The 18,201-nt window shown below is 47.8% G+C and overlaps 1 protein-coding gene across 2 annotated transcripts in view; it reads left to right on the top strand.

Annotated features, from left to right (window-relative positions):
• The window catches only part of LOC308128114 (schwannomin-interacting protein 1-like), a 45,087-nt gene that overhangs the window by 16,362 nt on the left and 10,524 nt on the right, over positions 1 to 18,201 (top strand). For both annotated transcript variants that reach the window (XR_013936538.1, XM_080493762.1), the window contains exon 4: positions 8,459 to 8,555. Coding sequence is in view for 1 of the 2 variants with exons in the window: in XM_080493762.1 (XP_080349888.1) it covers positions 8,459 to 8,555 (97 nt within the window). In the remaining variant the exon portion in view is untranslated. The remainder of the gene's footprint in view (positions 1 to 8,458; positions 8,556 to 18,201) is intronic.

Raw genomic sequence — 18,201 nt, forward strand, 5'->3', positions numbered from 1 at the left:
AGGTAACACAGCTCGAGGTAGTACAGCTCGAGGTAGTACAGCTTGAGGTAGTACAGCTCGAGGTAGTACAGCTCGAGGTAATACAGCTCGAGGTAGTACAGCTCGAGGTAATACAGCTCGAGGTAGTACAGCTCGAGGTAATACAGCTCGAAGTAGTACAGCTCGAGGTAATACAGCTCGAGGTAATGCAGCTCGAGGTAGTACAGCTCGAGGTAATACAGCTCGAGGTAATACAGCTCGAGGTAGTACAGCTCGAGGTAATACAGCTCGAGCTAATACAGCTCGAGGTAGTACAGCGCGAGGTAACACAGCTCGAGGTAATACAGCTCGAGGTAATACAGCTCGAGGTAATACAGCTCGAGGTAATACAGCTCGAGGTAACACAGCTCGAGGTAATACAGCTCGAGGTAATACAGCTCGAGGTAGTACAGCTCGAGGTAACGCAGCTCGAGGTAACACAGCTCGAGGTAATACAGCTCGAGGTAGTACAGCTCGAGGTAACACAGCTCGAGGTAATACAGCTCGAGGTAGTACAGCTCGAGGTAACACAGCTCGAGGTAATACAGCTCGAGGTAATACAGCTCGAGGTAACACAGCTCGAGGTAATACAGCTCGAGGTAACACAGCTCGAGGTAACACAGCTCGAGGTAATACAGCTCGAGGTAATACAGCGAGAGGTAATACAGCGCGAGGTGACACAGCTCGAGGTGATACAGCTCGAGGTAATACAGCGAGAGGTAATACAGCGCGAGGTAACACAGCTCGAGGTAGTACAGCTCGAGGTGATACAGCTCGAGGTAGTACAGCTCGAGGTAGTACAGCTCGAGGTAATACAGCTCGAGGTAATACAGCTCGAGGTAATACAGCTCGAGGTAGTACAGCTCGAGGTAATACAGCTCGAGGTAATACAGCTCGAGGTGATACAGCTCGAGGTAATACAGCTCGAGGTAACACAGCTCGAGGTAATACAGCTCGAGGTAATACAGCTCGAGGTAATACAGCTCGAGGTAGTACAGCGAGAGGTAACACAGCTCGAGGTAGTACAGCGAGAGCTAGCTTTACTTTGGATTTACCTTCAGCGGGGACGCGACTCCGCTGTGCTCGGTGAGAAGCTATCCAATAGCGCCATAGTGCCAAGCAAGCTCAAACGCCATCTCCAAACCAAACCCCCCACCGTTCAAAACAAGCCGACGGACTAGTTTGTACTCTTACGTACAAACAACGAGAAACAGCAACTCTTCTGAGAAAAACCCCAAAAGGTAAACGAGAGAGCCTCATAGCTAGCTGCCTTGTCGCTGAACTCCTAGCTAAACCAAAAGGTCCCCCCACTGTGGCAGGAACATTGATCCTGCCAGCTTGTAAAGGAGATGCTCGGCCCTGACGCGGCCAGAGAGAGAGAGAGCCATAGTGCCTCTCTCCGATGACACGATTACCAGACGTAGTGATGACGTGTCTGCAGACATACAAACGCTGGTTTTGGAAAAGACGCGCATCAAGAAATCTGCTTTGCTGAGTCGACAGATATTAGAGGACACTGTCAGCTCTTGGCCAACCTGCGTTTTGTGGCTGGAGAAGCCGTCAGAGAAAACTTCCTATTTTGTGAGGTACTGCCAGAAAAACCATCAGGAGAGGAAATATTCCGGGTCACGTCAGAATATCTTGACAAAAGCAGGTTCACGTGTGAAAACTGTACAGGAGTCTGAAGTGATGGAGCCACAGCCACGGTCGGGTTCTTCAGGGGCTCCGTCAGCAGGGTCAAAGAGAGAAACCCAGGTGGTATGGTTACACACTGGTCTTAGCACCGTGAGGCCCTCATTACAAAGACTGGTCTTAGCACCGTGAGGCCCTCATTACAAAGACTGTGTTTAGCACCGTGAGGCCCTCATTACAAAGACTGGTCTTAGCACCGTGAGGCCCTCATTACAAAGACTGGTCTTAGCACCGTGAGGCCCTCATTACAAAGACTGGTTTTAGCACCGTGAGGCCCTCATTACAAAGACTGGTCTTAGCACCGTGAGGCCCTCATTACAAAGACTGGTCTTAGCACCGTGAGGCCCTCATTACAAAGACTGGTCTTAGCACCGTGAGGCCCTCATTACAAAGACTGGTCTTAGCACCGTGAGGCCCTCATTACAAAGACTGGTCTTAGCACCGTGAGGCCCTCATTACAAAGACTGGTCTTAGCACCGTGAGGCCCTCATTACAAAGACTGGTCTTAGCACCGTGAGGCCCTCATTACAAAGACTGGTCTTAGCACCGTGAGGCCCTCATTACAAAGACTGGTCTTAGCACCGTGAGGCCCTCATTACAAAGACTGGTCTTAGCACCGTGAGGCCCTCATTACAAAGACTGGTCTTAGCACCGTGAGGCCCTCATTACAAAGACTGGTCTTAGCACCGTGAGGCCCTCATTACAAAGACTGGTCTTAGCACCGTGAGGCCCTCATTACAAAGACTGGTCTTAGCACCGTGAGGCCCTCATTACAAAGACTGGTCTTAGCACCGTGAGGCCCTCATTACAAAGACTGGTCTTAGCACCGTGAGGCCCTCATTACAAAGACTGGTCTTAGCACCGTGAGGCCCTCATTACAAAGACTGGTTCTAGCACCGTGAGGCCCTCATTACAAAGACTGGTCTTAGCACCGTGAGGCCCTCATTACAAAGACTGGTCTTAGCACCGTGAGGCCCTCATTACAAAGACTGGTTCTAGCACCGTGAGGCCCTCATTACAAAGACTGGTTTTAGCACCGTGAGGCCCTCATTACAAAGACTGGTCTTAGCACCGTGAGGCCCTCATTACAAAGACTGGTCTTAGCACCGTGAGGCCCTCATTACAAAGACTGGTTTTTGCACCGTGAGGCCCTCATTACAAAGACTGGTTCTAGCACCGTGAGGCCCTCATTACAAAGACTAGTCTTAGCACCGTGAGGCCCTCATTACAAAGACTGGTCTTAGCACCGTGAGGCCCTCATTACAAAGACTGGTCTTAGCACCGTGAGGCCCTCATTACAAAGACTGGTTCTAGCACCGTGAGGCCCTCATTACAAAGACTGGTCTTAGCACCGTGAGGCCCTCATTACAAAGACCGTACCAGCTGATCTCGCCCCTCTGTTGGATGATGTTGTGTACAGACTGAACTTTGTGAAGACGTGTTTGAAATGGGACCATAAAGTCTTACTGCTCCACACGGAGGTCCGCTGGCTGTCACACGGCAAAGTCCTGGCCCGTGTACACGAGCTGCGAGAGGAACTTAAAGTACTTCTGACAAACGAGAGGTCCGATTACTCAAAGCTGCTTACAAGTACTGAGTGGTGTGCAAAGCTGGAGTACCTGACTGAAATATTCATCATCTGAATGAAGTGAACACACAGAAGGTCGAAATGAGAACCTGCTGACAAGCACTGATAAAATGAATGGGTTCTGTTTAAAGGTGCTGCTCTGGCAACAACATGTGCTGCTCTGGCAACAACATGTGCTGCTCTGGCAGCAACATGTGCTGCTCTGGCAACAACATGTGCTGCTCTGGCAACAACATGTGCTGCTCTGGCAACAACATGTGCAGCTCTGGCAACAACATGTGCTGCTCTGGCAACAACATGTGCTGCTCTGGCAGCCTGGAGACGTTCCCACTCACAGAGGAACTACATGAAGGAGCCAGCTGATTGGGACCCGTTTAAAAACTCCTGAGGAGAAGTTGTCATTTTATTTCTCTTCAGCCTTCACAGAATGCCTTGACTGGGTTAAGGACCCGTTGACTGGGTTAGGGACCCGTTGACTGGGTTAAGGACCCGTTGACTGGGTTAGGGACCCGTTGACTGGGTTAGGGACCCGTTGACTGGGTTAAGGACCCGTTGACTGGGTTAAGGACCCGTTGACTGGGTTAAGGACCCGTTGACTGGGTTAAGGACCCGTTGACTGGGTTAGGGACCCGTTGACTGGGTTAGGGACCCGTTGACTGGGTTAAGGACCCGTTGACTGGGTTAGGGACCCGTTGACTGGGTTAGGGACCCATTGACTGGGTTAAGGACCCATTGACTGGGTTAGGGACCCATTGACTGGGTTAAGGACCCGTTGACTGGGTTAGGGACCCGTTGACTGGGTTAGGGACCCGTTGACTGGGTTAGACTGGGTTAGGGACCCATTGACTGGGTTAAGGACTCGTTGACTGGGTTAGGGACCCATTGACTGGGTTAAGGACCCATTGACTGGGTTAGGGACCCGTTGACTGGGTTAGGGACCCGTTGACTGGGTTAGGGACCCATTGACTGGGTTAAGGACCCGTTGACTGGGTTAGGGACCCGTTGACTGGGTTAGGGACCCGTTGACTGGGTTAGGGACCCGTTGACTGGGTTAGGGACCCATTGACTGGGTTAAGGACCCGTTGACTGGGTTAGGGACCCATTGACTGGGTTAAGGACCCGTGGACTGGGTTAGGGACCCATTGACTGGGTTAAGGACCCATTGACTGGGTTAGGGACCCGTTGACTGGGTTAGACTGGGTTAGGGACCTATTGACTGGGTTAAGGACCCGTTGACTGGGTTAGGGACCCATTGACTGGGTTAGGGACCCGTTGACTGGGTTAGACTGGGTTAGGGACCCGTTGACTGGGTTAGACTGGGTTAGGGACCCATTGACTGGGTTAAGGACCCGTTGACTGGGTTAGGGACCCATTGACTGGGTTAAGGACCCATTGACTGGGTTAGGGACCCGTTGACTGGGTTAGACTGGGTTAAGGACCCATTGACTGGGTTAGGGACCCGTTGACTGGGTTAGGGACCCGTTGACTGGGTTAGGGACCCATTGACTGGGTTAAGGACCCATTGACTGGGTTAGGGACCCGTTGACTGGGTTAGACTGGGTTAGGGACCCATTGACTGGGTTAAGGACCCGTTGACTGGGTTAGGGACCCATTGACTGGGTTAGACTGGGTTAGGGACCCATTGACTGGGTTAGGGACCCATTGACTGGGTTAGGGACCCGTTGACTGGGTTAGGGACCCGTTGACTGGGTTAGACTGGGTTAGGGACCCGTTGACTGGGTTAGGGACCCGTTGACTGGGTTAGACTGGGTTAGGGACCTATTGACTGGGTTAAGGACCCATTGACTGGGTTAGGGACCCGTTGACTGGGTTAGACTGGGTTAGGGACCCATTGACTGGGTTAAGGACCCGTTGACTGGGTTAGGGACCCATTGACTGGGTTAAGGACCCATTGACTGGGTTAGGGACCCGTTGACTGGGTTAGGGACCCGTTGACTGGGTTAGGGACCCATTGACTGGGTTAAGGACCCATTGACTGGGTTAGGGACCCGTTGACTGGGTTAGACTGGGTTAGGGACCCATTGACTGGGTTAAGGACCCGTTGACTGGCTTAGGGACCCATTGACTGGGTTAGACTGGGTTAGGGACCCATTGACTGGGTTAAGGACCCGTTGACTGGGTTAGGGACCCATTGACTGGGTTAAGGACCCATTGACTGGGTTAGGGACCCGTTGACTGTGTTAGGGACCCGTTGACTGGGTTAGAGACCCATTGACTGGGTTAAGGACCCATTGACTGGGTTAGGGACCCGTTGACTGGGTTAGACTGGGTTAGGGACCCATTGACTGGGTTAGGGACCCATTGACTGGGTTAGACTGGGTTAGGGACCCGTTGACTGGGTTAGACTGGGTTAGGGACCCATTGACTGGGTTAGGGACCCATTGACTGGGTTAGACTGGGTTAGGGACCCATTGACTGGGTTAGGGACCCGTTGACTGGGTTAGACTGGGTTAGACTGGGTTAGGGACCCGTTGACTGGGTTAGGGACCCGTTGACTGGGTTAGGGACCCGTTGACTGGGTTAGACTGGGTTAGACTGGGTTAGGGACCCGTTGACTGGGTTAGGGACCCGTACAGCTCAGCACCCGTTGCTGGACAGGACCTGACTTTAAAGGAGCAGGAGGAACTCATTGAACTGAAGCTAAACCTTGCTGGTCTTCGCTCCTGGTTCCTGGTTCCACCTCAGATCTCAGTGAGCTGAGCTCCTGGTTCCTGGTTCCACCACAGATCTCAGTGAGCTGAGCTCCTGGTTCCACCTCAGATCTCAGTGAGCTCCTGGTTCCACCTCAGAGCTGAGTAAATGTAAAAAATGTGCTGCGGCTCAAAAAAGGTTTTAAATCACTGACCGAGGTAACCTAGGTAACCGAGGTAACCGAGGTAACCTAGGTAACCGAGGTAACCTAGGTAACCGAGGTAACCTAGGTGACCTAGGTAGCCGAGGTAACCTAGGTAACCGAGGTAACCTAGGTAGCCGAGGTAACCTAGGTGACCGAGGTAACCTAGGTGACCGAGGTAACCTAGGTGACCTAGGTAGCCGAGGTAACCTAGGTAACCGAGGTGACCTAGGTGACCGAGGTAACCTAGGTAACCGAGGTAACCTAGGTAACCGAGGTAACCTAGGTGACCGAGGTAACCTAGGTAACCGAGGTAACCTAGGTGACCTAGGTGACCGAGGTAACCTAGGTAACCGAGGTAACCACTCTGATTAAAGTTCTCTTTCACATGAAGACATTAAAAGGATCATTTTAGCTCTAAAAACTCCAACTTTCATTTCCAGTAGTTTGTAGTTTGTTTAGTAGTTCCTGAGGAACCAGAAGTCTGGCTTCATTAGAAAGAGGTTCTGTAGAGCGTCTCATAGCGGAGCGCCCCCTGCTGCCTCATGAGGACCTCAGCCTGCGGTCAGAACGCCAAACAAGACCTGGAGGGGAACTTAGTCACAATGATGTCACCATGGAAAGAACTGGTTCTAGGTTCTAGAGCCACCAGCTGACGGAGTGTGACAGGTGGAGCTCCTCCGTCACTACAATATTACTCCAGGTAATTCATTCATGGCCACGAGTAAAGAACCTCAGAGATGAAATGATCTGGTTCCCTCACTTTATTCATTTGAGGGAACGACTTATTATCTGGTTCCCACGTTCTTCTTATTTTCCTCTCTAGCCACTCAGTCCACTCTCTAGATGGTTCTCTCTAGATGGTTCTCTCTGCTCACTTTCTAGATGGTTCTCTCTGCTCACTTTCTAGATGGTTCTCTCTAGATGGTTCTCTCTAGATGGTTCTCTCTGCTCACTTTCTAGATGGTTCTCTCTAGATGGTTCTCTCTGGTCACTGTCTAGATGGTTCTCTCTAGATGGTTCTCTCTAGATGGTTCTCTCTAGATGGTTCTCTCTGGTCAGATTAAAGAAGAAGAGGCACCATGAAGCCTCTGATCATCCAGCTCAGTGTTCATCCTGGTAGTTTGTCATGTTCTATGGTAGTTTGTCATGTTCTATGGTAGTTTGTCATGTTCTCTGGTAGTTTCTCATGTTCTCTGGTAGTTTGTCATGTTCTCTGGTAGTTTGTCATGTTCTCTGGTAGTTTGTCATGTTCTCATGTTCTCTGGTAGTTTGTCATGTTCTATGGTAGTTTGTCATGTTCTATGGTAGTTTGTCATGTTCTCTGGTAGTTTGTCATGTTCTATGGTAGTTTGTCATGTTCTCATGTTCTCTGGTAGTTTGTCATGTTCTCATGTTCTCTGGTAGTTTGTCATGTTCTATGGTAGTTTGTCATGTTCTATGGTAGTTTGTCATGTTCTCTGGTAGTTTGTCATGTTCTCTGGTAGTTTGTCATGTTCTCATGTTCTCTGGTAGTTTGTCATGTTCTATGGTAGTTTGTCATGTTCTATGGTAGTTTGTCATGTTCTATGGTAGTTTGTCATGTTCTATGGTAGTTTAATAGAGCAGATAAAAACACTGCGCTGCCTCCACCACTATGTTTAAGACTAAACACGGAAGCACAGAGCCTGGACAGTGGGCGGGGCCTGGACAGTGGGCGGGGCCTGGACAGTGGGCGGGGCCTGGGCAGTGGGCGGGGCCTGGGAAGTGGGCGGGGCCTTGGGCGAAGCGGCGTCAGGGATGCTAACCACTGTTGGTGTAACTTTAACGGTGACGTTGACTAACGGGATGACTAACCATGTTTTAAACCAGGCATATTTAACAGTTGGTGAGCTAACGGCCGGTTAAGGATTGGACCGGTGGTTAGAGCTTAACCAGTTTTGAACAACCGGGTCCAGGTTGCTGGTTCCAGACCAGAGGACCTGCTCACCCGGTCTGTGCTGGTTTTCCTGCTTGTTGAGGGAAAAGCACCAAGAGGTTCTGAGAGCCGTAGTTTCCCAGGTCTTCTCCTGGAGGTCCTGGTTGGTGAGTGGTCAGACACTGGGTTCTGGTTCTGGTTCTGGGGAGGTTCTAACCCTGGTGGTTGGTCAGTTGAGGCCTCTGGTGTTAGCAGTTAGCAGCCACTTTGTCCCCGGTGTCCACAGAGTGAGAAGACTGGGTGAGGCTGTCTGTCCAGAGGGGCCGTCCCTGGTCTGGGGGGGTTCCTGAGGGCCGGAGCCAGGTTCTCCATGGTCCTGCTCACTGCTCTTCATCCTGTCATCCTGCAGCCTGCAGACTCAGATGAACCTGCAGCTCTGCTTCATCAACAACAGCGAGAGTGAGGAAGAGGAGGAGGAGACCAAGACCACCAAGGAGGCCAACACCGTGAGTCACAGTCCAGGACTTTGGAGTCCGTTTCCTTCTTCAGAACATAGAGATGTGGACCAGAAACATCTACGGTCCAAATGTTGATGACCCCCCTTCTATCACAACCTCTTCACCCTCTTCACCACCCTCTGACCAAACACTGATAGTGGGAGGAGTCCTCAACTAGGTCCTCAATCCACAAGTACACAGAGGTAGTAAGGCAGTAAACACCGACACTGGGAATCCACAGATATAGTCCAGCGGTACATGAGTGACTATGGTCACTAATCAATAGATCTAGTCCAGCGGTACATGAGTGACTATGGTCACTAATCAATAGATCTAGTCCAGCGGTACATGAGTGACTATGGTCACTAATCAATAGATCTAGTCCAGCGGTACATGAGTGACTATGGTCACTAATCAATAGATCTAGTCCAGCGGTACATGAGTGACTATGGTCACTAATCAATAGACATAGTCCAGCGGTACACGAGTGACTATGGTCACTAATCAATAGATCTAGTCCAGCGGTACATGAGTGACTATGGTCACTAATCAATAGACATAGTCCAGCGGTACACGAGTGACTATGGTCACTAATCAATAGATCTAGTCCAGCGGTACACGAGTGACTATGGTCACTAATCAATAGATCTAGTCCAGCGGTACACGAGTGACTATGGTCACTAATCAATAGATCTAGTCCAGCGTTACACGGGTGACTATGGTCACTAATCAATAGATCTAGTCCAGCGGTACATGAGTGACTATGGTCACTAATCAATAGATCTAGTCCAGCGTTACATGAGTGACTATGGTCACTAATCAATAGATCTAGTCCAGCGGTACACGAGTGACTATGGTCACTAATCAATAGATCTAGTCCAGCGGTACACGAGTGACTATGGTCACTAATCAATAGATCTAGTCCAGCGTTACACGGGTGACTATGGTCACTAATCAATAGATCTAGTCCAGCGGTACATGAGTGACTATGGTCACTAATCAATAGATCTAGTCCAGCGTCACATGGGTGACTATGGTCACTAATCAATAGATCTAGTCCAGCGGTACATGAGTGACTATGGTCACTAATCAATAGATCTAGTCCAGCGGTACATGAGTGACTATGGTCACTAACATATAGATCTAGTCCAGCGGTACATGAGTGACTATGGTCCCTAATCAATAGATCTAGTCCAGCGGTCCATGAGTGACTATGGTCACTAATCAATAGATCTAGTCCAGCGGTACATGAGTGACTATGGTCACTAATCAATAGATCTAGTCCAGCGGTACATGAGTGACTATGGTCACTAATCAATAGATCTAGTCCAGCGGTACATGAGTGACTATGGTCACTAATCAATAGATCTAGTCCAGCGGTACATGAGTGACTATGGTCACTAATCAATAGATCTAGTCCAGCGGTACATGAGTGACTATGGTCACTAATCAATAGACATAGTCCAGCAGTACACGAGTGACTATGGTCACTAATCAATAGATCTAGTCCAGCGGTACACGAGTGACTATGGTCACTAATCAATAGATCTAGTCCAGCGGTACATGGTACACGAGTGACTATGGTCACTAATCAATAGATCTAGTCCAGCGGTACATGAGTGACTATGGTCACTAACATATAGATCTAGTCCAGCGGTACATGAGTGACTATGGTCACTAACATATAGATCTAGTCCAGCGGTACATGAGTGACTATGGTCCCTAATCAATAGATCTAGTCCAGCGGTCCATGAGTGACTATGGTCACTAATCAATAGATCTAGTCCAGCGGTACATGAGTGACTATGGTCACTAATCAATAGATCTAGTCCAGCGTTACATGAGTGACTATGGTCACTAATCAATAGATCTAGTCCAGCGGTCCATGAGTGACTATGGTCACTAATCAATAGATCTAGTCCAGCGGTACATGAGTGACTATGGTCACTAATCAATAGATCTAGTCCAGCGGTACATGAGTGACTATGGTCACTAATCAATAGATCTAGTCCAGCGGTACATGAGTGACTATGGTCACTAATCAATAGATCTAGTCCAGCGGTACATGAGTGACTATGGTCACTAATCAATAGATCTAGTCCAGCGGTACATGAGTGACTATGGTCACTAATCAATAGACATAGTCCAGCAGTACACGAGTGACTATGGTCACTAATCAATAGATCTAGTCCAGCGGTACACGAGTGACTATGGTCACTAATCAATAGATCTAGTCCAGCGGTACATGGTACACGAGTGACTATGGTCACTAATCAATAGATCTAGTCCAGCGGTACATGAGTGACTATGGTCACTAACATATAGATCTAGTCCAGCGGTACATGAGTGACTATGGTCACTAACATATAGATCTAGTCCAGCGGTACATGAGTGACTATGGTCCCTAATCAATAGATCTAGTCCAGCGGTCCATGAGTGACTATGGTCACTAATCAATAGATCTAGTCCAGCGGTACATGAGTGACTATGGTCACTAATCAATAGATCTAGTCCAGCGTTACATGAGTGACTATGGTCACTAATCAATAGATCTAGTCCAGCGGTCCATGAGTGACTATGGTCACTAATCAATAGATCTAGTCCAGCGGTACATGGGTGACTATGGTCACTAATCAATAGATCTAGTCCAGCGTTACATGGGTGACTATGGTCACTAATCAATAGATCTAGTCCAGCGGTACATGAGTGACTATGGTCACTAACATATAGATCTAGTCCAGCAGTACATGAGTGACTATGGTCACTAATCAATAGATCTAGTCCAGCGGTACATGAGTGACTATGGTCACTAATCAATAGATCTAGTCCAGCTGTACATGAGTGACTATGGTCACTAATCTATAAATCTAGTCCAGCGGTACATGAGTGACTATGGTCACTAATCAATAGATCTAGTCCAGCGGTACATGAGTGACTATGGTCACTAACATATAGATCTAGTCCAGCAGTACATGGGTGACTATGGTCCCTAATCAATAGATCTAGTCCAGCGGTCCATGAGTGACTATGGTCACTAATCAATAGATCTAGTCCAGCAGTACATGAGTGACTATGGTCACTAATCAATAGATCTAGTCCAGCAGTACATGAGTGACTATGGTCACTAATCAATAGATCTAGTCCAGCGGTACATGAGTGACTATGGTCACTAACATATAGATCTAGTCCAGCAGTACATGAGTGACTATGGTCACTAATCAATAGATCTAGTCCAGCGTTACATGGGTGACTATGGTCACTAATCAATAGATCTAGTCCAGCGTTACATGGGTGACTATGGTCACTAATCAATAGATCTAGTCCAGCGGTACATGAGTGACTATGGTCACTAATCAATAGATCTAGTCCAGCGGTACATGAGTGACTATGGTCACTAATCAATAGATCTAGTCCAGTGGTACATGAGTGACTATGGTCACTAATCAATAGATCTAGTCCAGTGGTACATGAGTGACTATGGTCACTAACATATAGATCTAGTCCAGCGGTACATGAGTGACTATGGTCACTAACATATAGATCTAGTCCAGCAGTACATGAGTGACTATGGTCACTAATCAATAGATCTAGTCCAGCAGTACATGAGTGACTATGGTCACTAATCAATAGATCTAGTCCAGCAGTACATGAGTGACTATGGTCACTAATCAATAGATCTAGTCCAGCGTTACATGGGTGACTATGGTCACTAATCAATAGATCTAGTCCAGCGGTACATGAGTGACTATGGTCACTAATCAATAGATCTAGTCCAGCGGTACATGAGTGACTATGGTCACTAATCAATAGATCTAGTCCAGCGGTACATGAGTGACTATGGTCACTAATCAATAGACATAGTCCAGCAGTACACGAGTGACTATGGTCACTAATCAATAGATCTAGTCCAGCGGTACACGAGTGACTATGGTCACTAATCAATAGATCTAGTCCAGCGGTACATGGTACACGAGTGACTATGGTCACTAATCAATAGATCTAGTCCAGCGGTACATGAGTGACTATGGTCACTAACATATAGATCTAGTCCAGCGGTACATGAGTGACTATGGTCACTAACATATAGATCTAGTCCAGCGGTACATGAGTGACTATGGTCCCTAATCAATAGATCTAGTCCAGCGGTCCATGAGTGACTATGGTCACTAATCAATAGATCTAGTCCAGCGGTACATGAGTGACTATGGTCACTAATCAATAGATCTAGTCCAGCGTTACATGAGTGACTATGGTCACTAATCAATAGATCTAGTCCAGCGGTCCATGAGTGACTATGGTCACTAATCAATAGATCTAGTCCAGCGGTACATGGGTGACTATGGTCACTAATCAATAGATCTAGTCCAGCGTTACATGGGTGACTATGGTCACTAATCAATAGATCTAGTCCAGCGGTACATGAGTGACTATGGTCACTAACATATAGATCTAGTCCAGCAGTACATGAGTGACTATGGTCACTAATCAATAGATCTAGTCCAGCGGTACATGAGTGACTATGGTCACTAATCAATAGATCTAGTCCAGCTGTACATGAGTGACTATGGTCACTAATCTATAAATCTAGTCCAGCGGTACATGAGTGACTATGGTCACTAATCAATAGATCTAGTCCAGCGGTACATGAGTGACTATGGTCACTAACATATAGATCTAGTCCAGCAGTACATGGGTGACTATGGTCCCTAATCAATAGATCTAGTCCAGCGGTCCATGAGTGACTATGGTCACTAATCAATAGATCTAGTCCAGCAGTACATGAGTGACTATGGTCACTAATCAATAGATCTAGTCCAGCAGTACATGAGTGACTATGGTCACTAATCAATAGATCTAGTCCAGCGGTACATGAGTGACTATGGTCACTAACATATAGATCTAGTCCAGCAGTACATGAGTGACTATGGTCACTAATCAATAGATCTAGTCCAGCGTTACATGGGTGACTATGGTCACTAATCAATAGATCTAGTCCAGCGTTACATGGGTGACTATGGTCACTAATCAATAGATCTAGTCCAGCGGTACATGAGTGACTATGGTCACTAATCAATAGATCTAGTCCAGCGGTACATGAGTGACTATGGTCACTAATCAATAGATCTAGTCCAGTGGTACATGAGTGACTATGGTCACTAATCAATAGATCTAGTCCAGTGGTACATGAGTGACTATGGTCACTAACATATAGATCTAGTCCAGCGGTACATGAGTGACTATGGTCACTAACATATAGATCTAGTCCAGCAGTACATGAGTGACTATGGTCACTAATCAATAGATCTAGTCCAGCAGTACATGAGTGACTATGGTCACTAATCAATAGATCTAGTCCAGCAGTACATGAGTGACTATGGTCACTAATCAATAGATCTAGTCCAGCGTTACATGGGTGACTATGGTCACTAATCAATAGATCTAGTCCAGCGGTACATGAGTGACTATGGTCACTAATCAATAGATCTAGTCCAGCGGTACATGAGTGACTATGGTCACTAATCTATAAATCTAGTCCAGCGGTACATGAGTGACTATGGTCACTAATCAATAGATCTAGTCCAGCGGTACATGAGTGACTATGGTCACTAATCAATAGATCTAGTCCAGCGGTACATGGGTGACTATGGTCACTAACATATAGATCTAGTCCAGCGGTACATGGGTGACTATGGTCACTAATCAATAGATCTAGTCCAGCGTTACATGGGTGACTATGGTCACTAATCAATAGATCTAGTCCAGCGGTACATGAGTGACTATGGTCACTAATCAATAGATCTAGTCCAGCAGTACATGAGTGACTATGGTCACTAATCAATAGATCTAGCCCAGCGTTACATGGGTGACTATGGTCACTAATCAATAGATCTAGTCCAGCGGTACATGAGTGACTATGGTCACTAATCAATAGATCTAGTCCAGCGGTACATGGGTGACTATGGTCACTAATCAATAGATCTAGTCCAGCGGTACATGGGTGACTATGGTCACTAATCAATAGATCTAGTCCAGCGGTACATGAGTGACTATGGTCACTAATCAATAGATCTAGTCCAGCGGTACATGAGTGACTATGGTCACTAATCAATAGATCTAGTCCAGCGGTACATGAGTGACTATGGTCACTAATCAATAGATCTAGTCCAGCGGTACATGGGTGACTATGGTCACTAATCAATAGATCTAGTCCAGCGGTACATGAGTGACTATGGTCACTAATCAATAGATCTAGTCCAGCGGTACATGAGTGACTATGGTCACTAACATATAGATCTAGTCCAGCGGTACATGAGTGACTATGGTCACTAATCAATAGATCTAGTCCAGCGGTACATGAGTGACTATGGTCACTAATCAATAGATCTAGTCCAGCGGTACATGGGTGACTATGGTCACTAATCAATAGATCTAGTCCAGCGTTACATGGGTGACTATGGTCACTAACATATAGATCTAGTCCAGCGGTACATGGGTGACTATGGTCACTAATCAATAGATCTAGTCCAGCGGTACATGAGTGACTATGGTCACTAACCAATAGATCTAGTCCAGCGTTACATGAGTGACTATGGTCTCCTGTCATTTCTGATGACATCACCAGCTGCTTCCATTGATCCTTCTCTATTCTATGTGACGAGTCAGGGAATCCAGTGGACGTCTCCAAGGCCCAGCCAGCCTGTCATGTTTCTCAGCAATAGCATGCAGGAGTTCTCCATAGTCCCCTCCATTGTAGAGCCGGTACGTTCATCGTTTCCCCGGAATGTCAGTTGCTGTTTGGCGAGGAAGCAGGTGACATTGATGAGGTCTCTTCAAATCTCTGGGTTCTCCTTTACCTGAGCATCGTGGCTGCTGAGGTTGAGTCTTCGCTGTTCCTCCAAACCAAGTCTATCCTGGACCCCCCTCCAGGTCCCACTGTCCCATCTGAGTCCAGACGTTGTCACAAGGAGAGACAAGGAGACAGGACATCCACACAGCCAGCCTCTCCCTGTGTCCCACTCCAGGTCTTCTGTCCTGAAGTCTGAAGCAAACCTTTTAGCTCCGGCGTTGCTCTTCCTTTAACCATCTCCTCCTGCTTCCTCCTTCCTTCTTCTGCAGCCGAAGAGTCACAGGAAGGATCCCTGGGATCACTGGCGCCCTCTACCATGAGGCAGGAGAACTGCGTGCCTCACCCAGTCGCTCAGCACAAGAAACACGTTACACACATACAGTTGTTGACAAAATACAGTGTACATTATATACCTCAGTTAACTAAACTATGGAAATAATTTTTATTTGTTTATAAATCTGTTTATTAGGTATTTCGACAGACAAACAGGAGGCATCGCAACAGCAAAAGAACATTTACAGTTGGTGCAGAACTAGTTCACAGGAATTGAGGTAGAAAGGATAGATGGACATGAGCAGAACATGTCAGCCTGACACAGGGTCTATAACGTGGGTGTAGTTTAATCCCCCTGAGCCCCCCCCCCCACCCCCCCCCCCCCCCCCTCCACCTATTAGCCACCAGAACACAGCATGTCACTCATGTCGCCCTTATCCCTGTGAGGACGCTGCTTCATGCTCTGAAGAAGGGAGGCTATCGAGGCCATGCTAACGGCGCAGCGCTGGATTCGGGGGGTCTGGTTTGGTAACCGTGTCCTTCTGACCCGGTCTACTCGCCCTCAGGCCATATTTGCTCTGGTTCCGTAACCGTGTCCTTCTTACCAGGTCTACTCGCCCTCAGGCCATATTTGCTCTGGTTTGGTAACCGTGTCCTTCTGACCAGGTCTACTCGCCCTCAGGCCATATTTGCTCTGGTTTGGTAACCGTGTCCTTCTTACCAGGTCTACTCGCCCTCAGGCCATATTTGCTCTGGTTCCGTAACCGTGTCCTTCTTACCAGGTCTACTCGCCCTCAGGCCATATTTGCTCTGGTTTGGTAACCGTGTCCCTCTGACCAGGTCTACTCGCCCTCAGGCCATATTTGCTCTGGTTTGGTAACCGTGTCCCTCTGACCAGGTCTACTCGCCCTCAGGCCATATTTGCTCTGGTTTGGTAACCGTGTCCTTCTGACCAGGTCTACTCGCCCTCAGGCCATATTTGCGCTCAACACTGAACTAGTGACGGGAGGCGATGTTTTCCAGGTTCCATGAGAACAGTCAGGGGAGTGAGATCTGTAACACGTCTACTCTATTCCACTTGTCACCACAAGTCAAACTGGACATTTATAATCTAATTCATAGAACTAAAGTGTTAGAACACTTTAACAGTGACATCCAGAGAGAGGGTTAGTAATCCAAGGGTTAGTAATCCGGTCTCACTGCACAGCACCACAGCAGTTAGTCTAGTCATTAGTAATCCATGGTGAGGCTCAGCTGGCTGCCGCCTCACCACAGCAGTTAGTCTAGTCATTAGTAATCCATGGTGAGGCTCAGCTGGCTGCTGCCTCACCACAGCAGTTAGTCTAGTCATTAGTAATCCATGGTGAGGCTCAGCTGGCTGCCGCCTCACCACAGCAGTTAGTCTAGTCATTAGTAATCCATGGTGAGGCTCAGCTGGCTGCCGCCTCACCACAGCAGTTAGTCTAGTCATTAGTAATCCATGGTGAGGCTCAGCTGGCTGCCGCCTCACCACAGCAGTTAGTCTAGTCATTAGTAATCCATGGTGAGGCTCAGCTGGCTGCCGCCTCACCACAGCAGTTAGTCTAGTCATTAGTAATCCATGGTGAGGCTCAGCTGGCTGCCGCCTCACCACAGCAGTTAGTCTAGTCATTAGTAATCCATGGTGAGGCTCAGCTGGCTGCCGCCTCACCACAGCAGTTAGTCTAGTCATTAGTAATCCATGGTGAGGCTCAGCTGGCTGCCGCCTCACCACAGCAGTTAGTCTAGTCATTAGTAATCCATGGTGAGGCTCAGCTGGCTGCCGCCTCACCACAGCAGTTAGTCTAGTCATTAGTAATCCATGGTGAGGCTCAGCTGGCTGCCGCCTCACCACAGCAGTTAGTCTAGTCATTAGTAATCCATGGTGAGGCTCAGCTGGCTGCCGCCTCACCACAGCAGTTAGTCTAGTCATTAGTAATCCATGGTGAGGCTCAGCTGGCTGCCGCCTCACCACAGCAGTTAGTCTAGTCATTAGTAATCCATGGTGAGGCTCAGCTGGCTGCTGCCTCACCACAAGGCTCTGCTCACTAGTTCAACAGTAAAGGTGAACATTCAGCCAGTTTAAATAAAAATAATCTAAAACTGGTGAAGTTAAATGGAAAATAACTTTATAGGATAATAACTGGATACATATAACTTAGTATTACTATTTAATTAAGTTTTTTCTTTCCATGATGGCAGGTGAGGCACTGCCTACTACCTACACACTGATCTCCCTGATACTATCTACACACTGATCTCCTTGATACTACCTACACACTGATCTCCCTGATACTATCTACACACTGATCTCCTTGATACTACCTACACACTGATCTCCCTGATACTATCTACACACTGATCTCCTTGATACTACCTACACACTGATCTCCCTGATACTATCTACACACTGATCTCCTTGATACTATCTACACACTGATCTCCCTGATACTATCCACACACTGATCTCCTTGATACTATCTACACACTGATCTCCCTGATACTATCTACACACTG

This window comes from Lipophrys pholis, assembly GCF_963383615.2.
Source record: "Lipophrys pholis genome assembly, contig: SCAFFOLD_123, whole genome shotgun sequence".
NCBI lineage: Eukaryota > Metazoa > Chordata > Actinopteri > Blenniiformes > Blenniidae > Lipophrys > Lipophrys pholis.